Here is a 10,830-nt window from a genome sequence, read left to right as displayed (position 1 = left end):
ACCAACACTGGAGCCCTGGTGCTGAAACACGCGGCCTAGCCGGCTGCATGTTTCAGCACCAGGGCAAGGGGCAACCATAGAGATGCTCTGGCAGGCAGAGCGTTGCTATGGAGGATCCTGCCTCCAGTTGCCTCAGGCCCTGCCCCACTTTTTTTAGACCCCTGGATATCCAAGGGTCTAATTTTCGCAGCGCAGGGAACATTTTTTTGGTCCCCCATGCACCTGTTGTCCCGCCTCAAGGGGATTTGAGGCGGGGCAAGAGGCACGTGCGGCGGGCTCGTATGGACATGTCCAGAAGCTTTGAATGAATGGAGACCATGTTGCACTGTCTCTCTGGTGAAGTTTCACATAGAAAAGCAAAGGTTCACACATGAGTTTAAAATATTGCTTCTTAAGGATGTAGGTAAAGGGAGGGATCTAAATATTAATGTCGATCACCTTTTTCCAAGGCTGTTTATTATGAAGGGATACTGCCATTTTAAAACATAATTACTTTATGAAATCAGGACACCATTCATCTTTGCATTGTTTAATTAGAATATATCTCCCCACTAACTTAAATTTTCAGCGAAATATTCTTGTCATGTCACAGATAAATGATGTTTTTACTTGACTCTCAAAACTCCAGTTGTTAGCAGTTTCCCTGAGTTATGGCCAATATATAAAGAATGACAATACACTTTTCAGCTGGCTTGATTAGCTAGGTGAGAGTATATTATGTATCACTTGGGATATATGATTTCAGGTCATCAGAACCTTTTTTCCAAGGTATACAGGTAACATTCAATTTAATCAGTAATCTGTTTCTCAATCACACAAATTAGAAACTGTATCTATTGAAATGTTAATACATTTCCAAATATTATGGCAATATCTGCTTATGGTACATATCTGCATTCTAAGCTCTTAACTCTTCATGTCACACAGCTACATGCAAAAATCATTTGTATTGTTCTTGTGGAAATTGTAGAGGCAATAGTAGAGGTGATTCATAGATTCACAGATGCTAGGGTCAGAAGGGACCTCAACAGATCATCAAGTCTGACCCCACCTGCCTAGGCAGGAAAGAGTGCTGGGGTCAGATAAGATCTGCTATCCCATCCTAGATAGCATCTGATGGAAACTTGGAGGCATATACACTAACAAAGAATCAGGTATTTTTTAAAGTAAATATAAGCATTTTAAGAATAATGACTATATTATTCCTGTAAAAAAGAATGACATTTGAAACCCTTACTCTATTCACATCTTTGAGAAGCACTTTCTAAACCTTTATATCTTCTTCTTGTTTGCAGGTGCAGTTCTATAGCTGAGGTATAAGGTTTGGACCTGTAGTCCACTGACTAGAATGTGAATCTTTCCTGGATAAGGAATGCAAAAGGAGATGCTGAGCTGGTAAAGTCAGTGGGTATCTTCATGGATGCTGAGTTCTGAGCCAACAGATTGCACTGGTTGACTGGACTCTGATAAAGTATATATCAATTGGCTTTAATGTTTTTATGTTTTCTATGAATAATGCTATGTGGTTCTAAACTACTGCAGTTATCTTATCAATATTCTATGAATGTGTTATGTATATACCCAAGATTGAGCCAAATTCTGCTCTACAATAAATGTAATCTCACTGAAGCCAACAGCAAACATAAACAATTTAAATAGCTAAAAAAAATAATTAAACTGACAAAGAAAAAATGGATTAATTTGACAAAGTGCTAGCAGTACTAGATTAACTTTATTTTAGCTGGTTCTGCCTACGCATTCTATAAATCACATTTTATGTATTGAAAAGAAGCAAATCACAATATCTACCCCTACTGAAAACAAAGCATGCAATAGGGGCTGATGAGGAATCTTGCATGCTCTGAAGTTGGAAGTGACTGGTGTAGCCCAATCGTAATAATTTTGTCTAAGGGGGGAATAATGTTTTGAACTAGAAACTGCTGTCACTGAAATAAATAATAAAATTCTCATTAATTTCAGTGGCAGTGGATCTGAACTTTTGGGCTTTCTCATTTTTCATATTGTTTGCTACAGTAGGCCTTGAAGAACTTAAAAGCAAGAAAAAATATACTGTCTGCAGCATGGAAAAATGGAGATAGGGTAGGGAATGGGTAGATGGTAATGAACATAAATAGATGACTGTACAGACAGTACAGGAAAACTTTTAGGAAGTTGCAACAGTGCCAACCTTCATGGGGTTGCTTGATTGTACAGAAATAATCTGGCCTATATGATAACTTCATAGGAGCAAAAGGAAGTGTAACGTTGTATTCTCCTTATAACGGTCTTCATACAAGAGGCTCTATACAAATAAACATAATTAGCATCCATTACACTTACGAGGCATTTAACATCCTCACGATGTTTCTAGTTCTATCCCTGTCATTTTTAGTCTGTTTAAAATAATGTGGTAAGCCAGACCGTAATTGTATTCTCATCAGTGAAAACATCCATCTCTCTTTATTTTAACATGTATTGAAACAAATTTTCCACCGCAGGAGGAGGGAAAAAAAAGAAAATAAAATATAGCTCAGGCATCAGTGCACAAGATTTTTGTTTTGTCACTGGATTGCTTTGAAACTTATTGCCAACATTCTTGTGGGAATTACAGTAGCATCACAGCAGCCTAGAAAATTTGGGTTGGAAGGGACCTCAGGAGGTCATCTAATCCAATCCCCTGCAAAAGCAGGACCATCCCCAACTCCATCATTGCTTGGGGGTCACACAGAACCTCATGGATACAGACATGTAATATTTACCCTGGCCATTTAGGCTGGGCATTGACTGATAGAAGGTTTTAAATTCTCGGTGTCAATGGGCTTAAAAAATTATGTGTGTGTGTGTGTTGGTGGGGGGTGTCAAGTACATGAAGGCTGCTTAGGGTGGAGAGACAAGGTTCTGTGGGTAAATCCGATACCATTTTATTACACCAATTCAAATAGTTGGAAAAATTCTTCTTAGCAAGCTTTCAGGGACAAACACCCTTCGTCAGGCTGAGAAAACATCTGCAGCCCCTCATGCTTAGGATGGGGATCCTGCATTGCTTAGGACGCAGATGCTCAGGATGGGGGGGCGGCGGCACTGAGAGCCCTACAGCCTAGTGGCTTGTCCTTCCTCCAGCAAGAATTTGTGCTCCTGGATTCCCTGCGGGGATGAGGGCGGCTCTCATCTCCTCCCCTCCGAGCAGCCAGGAACAGAAGCAGAGTCCTGGAGGAGCAAGGCGGGCAGGGACCCCAGAGGGCATCCCCCAGCAGGGGCAGGACCAGCCCTCTCCCAAACCATCCCATACACACCCGCCGTCTCCTGGAGGAGCAGGGCTGGCAGGGACCCCAGAGGGCACTTGGGGGCGGGGGCGTGAGGCAGGACCACGCTGTCCACGGCGCCCCACGCAGCCCCTCATCTCGAGTCTCGGCAAGTTGGGCAGCGGACGGAGAGGGCGGGGCGCGGCGTCCCCTCCTCTGCCCGCTGCTCCCCGCGGGCCGCCGCCGGCGGGAGGAGAGGAGAGGAGAGGAGCGGGGCAGAGCTGCTGCAGCTACCCGGACTCCCCCCTCCTCCTTCTCCTGCGGCTCTCTCCTTCTGCCGAGCCGGGGAGGAGCAGGAGGGGAGGGGAGGGGAGGGGGCCTGGCCGTGCGCGGGGAGGGCTGCCCGCCGCACACAGCCGCCTGGCAGGGGCAGCGCCGGCAGCGCCCGGCTCAGCGCAGCCTCGCCATGTCCGGCAAGGGCAGGCGGGGCAAGGAGCAGGGGCGAGTGACCTTCCCCCAGGAGGGGGACGAGGAGGGCGCCGAGGAAGAGGAGCAGCAGCAGCAGCAGCAGCAGCAGCGCCGCCGCCGGGGCTGGAGAGGCGTCAATGGGGGGCTGGAGCCGGCGCAGCTGCCGCAGCCGCAGCTGCCGCGGGCGGTGAAAACCCAGCGGGAGCCCTACGGCTGCTACCCGCCGTCGCCGCTGCCCTGCACCGGGTAAGCAGCGCCGGGCAAGGGGTGCTGCCCCCGGCGCCCTCTCGCGCCCGGGCCGCCGCCCGCTGCCGCGCCGGCCCTGGAGGGCTGGGGGCCCGCGCAGCTTTGCCCTCTTGGTGGTGGTGGTGGGTTGGGGGGGGACTTCCAGAGGCCGTGCAGATCCTCCCCCGCCACCCAAGCCAGGGCCAGGGGACGCTCTGCGAAACTTCGTGCTTGAGGAAAGCTCTGGGAAACTTGATCGCGGCTCTTCCGAGAGGCCGGCTTGCTACTCCCCACCAGGGCTTCATGCCTCGCCTCTGAACCGACCTGAGACGGGCTGGCAGGGACCTCCAGGGGGGCTCTTCAGTCTGCCAGGATCAGGCCTCTCCCAGCTGTCCCCTGCAGACCACACTTCCATTTCATAGTTTCATTAGGGGCTGGAAAGGACCTCTCCAGATCAAAACAGCACCCCCCCTGCGCTTGGGAGTCACTCGCCCACCCTGCATGGCGATGATTGTGTTGTTTATCAAAAAGGCAGGCAACTCCTGGCCGGCTGAGAGGGTGGGTGGGTGAGTGGGGATAACTCCTTGCTGGAGGGTTGGACAAAGCTGTCCCCCCTGCCCATTCCTTCCAGCCTTTTTGTGTGGTAAAAATCTCTCTTAGCTATTGGTGGTCCCAAGACCATAGAGGGTACAGTAACAAATCTAGGAGACCCCGGACAGAGGAACATCCATGTTGTGAGGCACATTTTGTGAGTTTATGGGATGCTGTGTTTGGTCTTTGGGAGGTCCCAGTGGCAGTGTGGTTTTTAAAAGCACATTCACAAATGGAAAGGTTGTCAGGAACTGCTAGGAATAAACCAGGGATGCTCAACCTCTGGCTTGAGGGCCAGATGCAGTCTGCAGAGCCTTGGTATGTGGTCTGCAGGGCTCTCCATGGGCTGGGAAACGTAGCGGCAGGGGAGCAGTGACAATTAATACTGTCACCCCTCCCTGCTGCCGAATTCCCAAGTTCTGTGCAAGCAGGTTGGAACCACACCACACTCCTTCCCTGACAGGCTGTGCCTGCTTCTCCCTGTGGGTCTGGGTCATGCCCCTTCCCTTGCTCAGCTGGTTTGGGCTGGGCCATACTCCATCTGCCTGTAGATGCCCCTTTCCCCCATGCAGCTGAATTGGGGCTGGGCTGCACTCCTCTCTCCACGGCTGGATGGGGCCAGCCCACAGACAGACCTGGCACTGCCCATCTGGCTCACTGGACAAAAAAGACTGAGCACCGTTGAAATAAACAGAAATTTAGTACACAACTGAAGTACATTTATTTTTGTTTTGTGGAGAAGCTAACTTTCTTGGCTCTGATTTACAGAATTACTAGAATGCATGCACATGAGAGCGAATATGTTCTCTTTCAGGGAGGCCAGGGACCAAGGCGAGATTGGCTTACTTATAGTTGTGCAGGCTTCCCAAGAATTATTTGGTCATTTGATAATATGTTGCAGTTTAGCCTAATATTTTGATATTTTGTTTTCTGAGGGTCACTCAAGTATTTAATAGTTTCAGGACAGAATTGGATTCTCAGTTACAATTTTTCATTCCTATGAGACAAACACTTTATTCTGAGTTATAACGTACTATAACAGAACATGTTCTGCATTTATAGAAGAATGCTTAATTAAGATTGCATTAGAAAAGACTCTAAAATACAACAACAATTAGAGTAGCACTTAGAAGGTGATCATCACAATTATCTGTGGATTCTACTACAGGAGTTTTATTCTGTTTCAGTGGCTGAGGTATCAAGAGACCTAAATGTCTGGACTTTTAGGATAATAATAATATCATCACTAAGCCACTGATATACTCCCTTCCCTAAGGAATGAGTGTTATGTCAACCTGGGCTGATGCTTGAGTGTAGGTTATTCAGCCATAAGCTTTTTTACCTATGGTGAGCCCCATCTGTTGAAGTCACTTATCAGAACACAGCTCTTGCACTCCTGTCCTAGAAATCTCTTGTCATAGCAGCAGTTGCAAGTTACTGTCCGCTGGGCTGATGAAGTGTTCCATTAATCAACTTAACACAGCATCCTGAAGTGACAGAGCAATAGGGGACCACAGGACAAAGAACTGTTAACTCTGTGCCCAACTTGGACATCTGCTTCTAACCTAACATTTCATAGTCAGAGTCAACTCCTGGTACATCAGCCAAACATTTCCTCTGAACTATTATTGTATGTTTAATTTTTTAAAAACTAAAACATATAGTGAACATTTTACATATATTCACATGAATAAGAAATGGAAATAAAGTATGAATACTACTATTATTATTACTAATAATAATTTAGATATTGGTATGATAGACAGTGTACCTGTACAGGACAGGCCAAGGGTGGGAGTGGAAGCAGGCCAAAAGGGGTAAGTTACTTGCCAAAGGTTATACATCAAGTCAGCACTTGAATCAGTATTAGAACCCAGTTCTCTTGGCCCCGAAATTGATACCCTATCCAAGTTCTGTATTGACAAAGGCTTAGATTGCAACATTTATATATGTATGGTCACAGTTCTATTCATCATAGACTTGTAAACAAGACAGGAAATGAATGAGGCAAGTCTGTGTAAAATGTCAGAAAGAAGGAAGAAAACATTAGTAGAATGAACCCTGATCATTAAGTAATTTAAGGGTGACAAACTGATCAGCTGCTGATCAGACATTTTTCCCCTTCAAGGTATCATTGGCACAGTCTGAATGTTTGTTTGGACACACTTGACTAGCCAGACAGAAGTCACACCTTATCTTAGAGATAACCATTTACTCACCCTGCTTTAGCTTCTGCCTGACTTCAGACTAACACAACTAACTGCCTCTGACTTTTCTAAACTGTTTCCTAGACTTTTTCTAGGTCACTGGAAAAGTAATTTTCCTAAGATATGCACTAAAATCTCATATTTTATTTATGACCTTGATTTCAAAAGATATTAATAATCTCCATATTGAAAGCAAAAATATTATGAGATATGGCTTTTCAGAGAAATCTTAAGGGGTTAGGCACCCTTTCTCATTCATATTAAATGGGAATTGAGAACCCAATTTCTTTAGGCTCCTTTGAATATCGCAGCCCTGATCTTTGGGTGGACTGAAAGCCTGGAGTCTAAATTGCAGGGGTGACTGCAAGGAGGGCTTAAAGTTCTCCTTTCTGCTTCTTCTTTACCCTGGCCCTTTTCTAAGTAGGTTCCTTTCCCTTTGCTGTGTTTGAACAGATCTGGCCTTCAGATCAGATCTAGATTTCTTAATTTCTTGTTCCTGTAAATTATGGCTTGTGTTTCCCTTTGAAGGTCTTTGTTCTGAAATGGACAATGACAACAGGTAAAAGACTTAAAGATGTGTGTGGAGGGGACTGCGATGCTGCTATAAGTTAATATCTTGTCCCCAAAGATGTCACTGTGTCCTGTCCTTGCTGCTATGGTGTGACTGTGGCCTTCAAAACCCTGATCCAGCACTTCTATGAGCAACTTTCCTGGCCACTTTAGATAAAAGCATTACTTCTGAACAAGGTACTACTGTGGGTTGGGGGATACATCTCTCAGCTGTTCTGGATTATGCCCCATGTTTCAGGTGAATGACCAGTGATTAGTTTACAGATGAGAGAAAGAAGCTCTCATGCTATGCTTTTTGCCTTTAGGGAAAGTATGCTGAGCTGAAGGGCTGTGAGTTAAAGTTCACCTCTTCTATTGACAGGTATTTATAGGTGTATGGACTTGAAATGCTGTTGGAAGTAAATGAAGTATCACTTACTCCATTTTAAAAGTAGGTTAACTGAGAGGATGCGCAAGGTTACTTTGGTAGAACTAGAACAGAACATTGGTCTCCTGTAAAGCAGATTCAACCTCCTCCATGCTATTTTTTACGACAAGTGGAATAGATTGATTTTACTGCCTGTAGCAACTAGACCACATCCCTTTCTCAGCAGCAGGAATAGAATTATGTTTCCCAGCATTCTGCTGCTGTCTAGCAACTGTGTCAACCACTGCATAGGTGCCACTTCTCCCTTTACTGACTAATTGAGAGGGGACACCAATTATTTCTTTAGGTCATACATAGAAATCTGTGCTGGGGATCTAAGGGCCAGATCTAAGGGCCAGAATTTTGCCCTTCCAGCTGACAGGGAGTCCCTATGGCTGAACATAAATTTCTGTTCCTTCGTTTTTCATTTTTCTTAATGGCGTATTATCCTCAGTGGTTGACACAGTAAAAAATCAAACTGAAAAGCAAGTTAAAACACTAAAATCTGCCAGCGATGACCAAACGATCAATAAAACACACGTCCCACAATTTTGTCATTTTTCATGCATTTTGATTTATTTCTGTCACAGCTGGGCAAGTTTGAAGGTGAAAAGGTACAGCTGAAGTGCTGAAGGGGTGGACACCTGTCACTGAAACATTCTATTGTGAAAGTAGAGGAATCAACTGATTAATCTCTTCAGCCCTGTGTTATGCTTGTTACTACTAAATAAAATGAAATTTCTAGCTTAGTGCATAGCAGTAGCACTATACCCATGTAAAGAGAAAATTCAACTTCAGTAGCAGACTTGATCATTCAGGTGTGAGGTAGCAGACTCTTAATGCCATGGTAAATGTTAGGCATGCAGATAGATCACAAGGCAGAATAGACCTTGAGAGTGTTTGCCTAGAAAAAAGGGGATTTATTTAGCGTGTTTTATTTTTACATGTTTCAAAGATGATGAATTTTGTAAAAAAATGGTTATAAAGTAGGATATTTTTATTCGTTTATTTTATGACATTGATTGGTATATAGTGAATCAGGCAGATTACACAAAAATAATCATCATTGCTTCTGAATTTTCTAGTGTATCTCATTAGGATTAGTGTCTTGAAAAAGTATGCTTTTCTCTCTGTTTTCTTACATCATGGCTGTAAGACATGACACAAAGGAAAGGTGGAGATGTCCTGTCCCCAGTTTGCATTATTTCAGGAAAACATCACCATGGATTATGTCATGAAATTGGAGATTCATACTCTCCGTAAATAATATTTCAATCACAACCTGACTCTTAGAAGCTAATAAGTGTTTTGGTGAGGTAGGTGTTATAAAAATTGGAGACTGGGGCTTGCTTGAGTAATATTATTTATGCTTAGGTTAACTCTTAATAATTTAAGGTCTGCTTCTGCATTTCTTATTCTTTTAAGCTGTCATGTTATTAAGGAGTTTGTCTGTCTAAGGAGTACAGGACTGGACCTGTGCTAGCAACCAACTACTTAAAGTAATATGAAAAAATAAATTCTTCTTAGCCAGTTATTTCAAGCAACAGAAATATATTACTTTTATTTTGCACAAAAGCAGTTATTGTCTCTTGCCGTTATCCAAAAACCTGTGTATTAGAAACTCTGAGTCAAATTTTGCACTAAGTTTAACTTATGCAGCCTTATTGAAATTCCTCCTGTCTGTCAATGAAGTTTATACATTGCTTAAGCCATGGACCTAAATGGCTTTGCACTTAGAGACAAGTCTAGATTTCCAACTGTAGTGCATTTCAAATGCAGCAAAATCAATATTTTACTGCTAATCAGGGTGGGTTTGGGAGTCCAGGCACCTCTGTACAGAACAGAGCCACAGAGGTTTGGAGAGTGAGGAAGAGGGGTGAGGCTCCATATATACAATGATGCCCTTTTCTCGGCATGGGGCTGGTGTGTAATGGTACTGTAAAATGCTACTGTTCTTTAACACGAGGAGCTGGAGAAAGGTTCAGCAGCTGTCTTGAATCTCTGGATGGGGGTCAGGTTCCATCCTGTCTACTCTTTCTGCCTCTGAATCTGCATATTGAACAATGTGGTTACTAAAGCACTGTGCTAGGACTAGTCCTTACTAGCAGTACACCCCGTTCATGACTTCCTTCACGTAATGATAGGATATTTTTTACATAGACCATATTAGGACTGTATTGCCAACCCTTGCAATTTTTATTATTTTTTACAATATTTCATGTTTTTTACAGCTCCTGGACTCACGTGATAGCATAGATTGAGAATCCTATGTAGTTTTAACTTAAATGGTTGTAGAGAAGCTTGAAAATGTGAATTTTAAAGGCTTAAAAAGAAGGTGCATTAAAGAAGAATGAAAATTAAAATCTCATGTTTAACCTAGTCTCATGTTTTTCTGGAGATCTGATTCCAGTATATGAAAAATGTGTGTTGACAATACCTAATGGGATATAAGTATAATGCTATCAAAAATGCAAAACTAAAACATTAACATTTCAAAATTATATTACAAAATTTTAGTTAAAAAATCCTTGGAATTCCCTTAAAAATGTGGTAGTTTAAATATAAAAGTGGAAGAAAAGAAAATGGAATAGGAGACACACTATGTATGTATATCTGTACCTTATTCTGACAAAATATCCACTGTCTTTCAGAAGTTCTTTGAAACTGATGCAAGATTTGTCTGGATCTGGCCATTTAGCAATGTATTCAGGTAATATTGCACCAAGCAAAAATTCTTGCTCTTGATTTTTCAGAAATCCCGAGAATATTCTAGTCAAAAAAATACAGTTTTCATCTTGATTTTTAAAAGACATCTCAGTCGCATCAAATATATCCATTTATTACAAGATTTATTACTGAGTATCTTTCTTATTGACAAAATGTATTTCCATAGTGTGCCTTTTGGAGGAAGCATCTCCTACATAAACAAAACGAGTCTTTTCATGCAGACAGTGAGTTTTGAAAGAATGATCTATAGAATGGAAACCAAAAGTGCCGCATTTAACAGTGTATTGAAAACTGTACTGAATGTATGCGATGCTGCGGCTAGTAAAGCGACCAAAACGCTGGCTTGCATCCATAGATGCTTCTCGAGCAAATCCCGGGACGTCATTCTCCCCTT

The 10,830-nt window shown here is 43.2% G+C and overlaps 1 protein-coding gene across 3 annotated transcripts in view; it reads left to right on the top strand.

Moving 5' to 3' along the window:
• Positions 1 to 3,613: 3,613 nt before the first annotated feature.
• TRPC3 (transient receptor potential cation channel subfamily C member 3) overlaps positions 3,614 to 10,830 on the top strand; it is a 70,527-nt gene continuing 63,310 nt past the window's right edge. For 2 of the 3 annotated variants that reach the window (XM_019534008.1, XM_019534010.1), the window contains exon 1: positions 3,614 to 3,956. In XM_019534008.1, coding sequence (XP_019389553.1) covers positions 3,709 to 3,956 — 248 coding nt within the window. In that variant the 5' untranslated portion in view covers positions 3,614 to 3,708. The remainder of the gene's footprint in view (positions 3,957 to 10,830) is intronic. The other variant, XM_019534007.1, reaches the window with a different exon arrangement.

The sequence above is a fragment of the Crocodylus porosus genome, unplaced genomic scaffold, assembly GCF_001723895.1.
Source record: "Crocodylus porosus isolate Cpor-Errol unplaced genomic scaffold, CroPor_comp1, whole genome shotgun sequence".
Lineage (NCBI taxonomy): Eukaryota > Metazoa > Chordata > Crocodylia > Crocodylidae > Crocodylus > Crocodylus porosus.
This window is presented reverse-complemented; position numbering and strand designations above follow the sequence as displayed.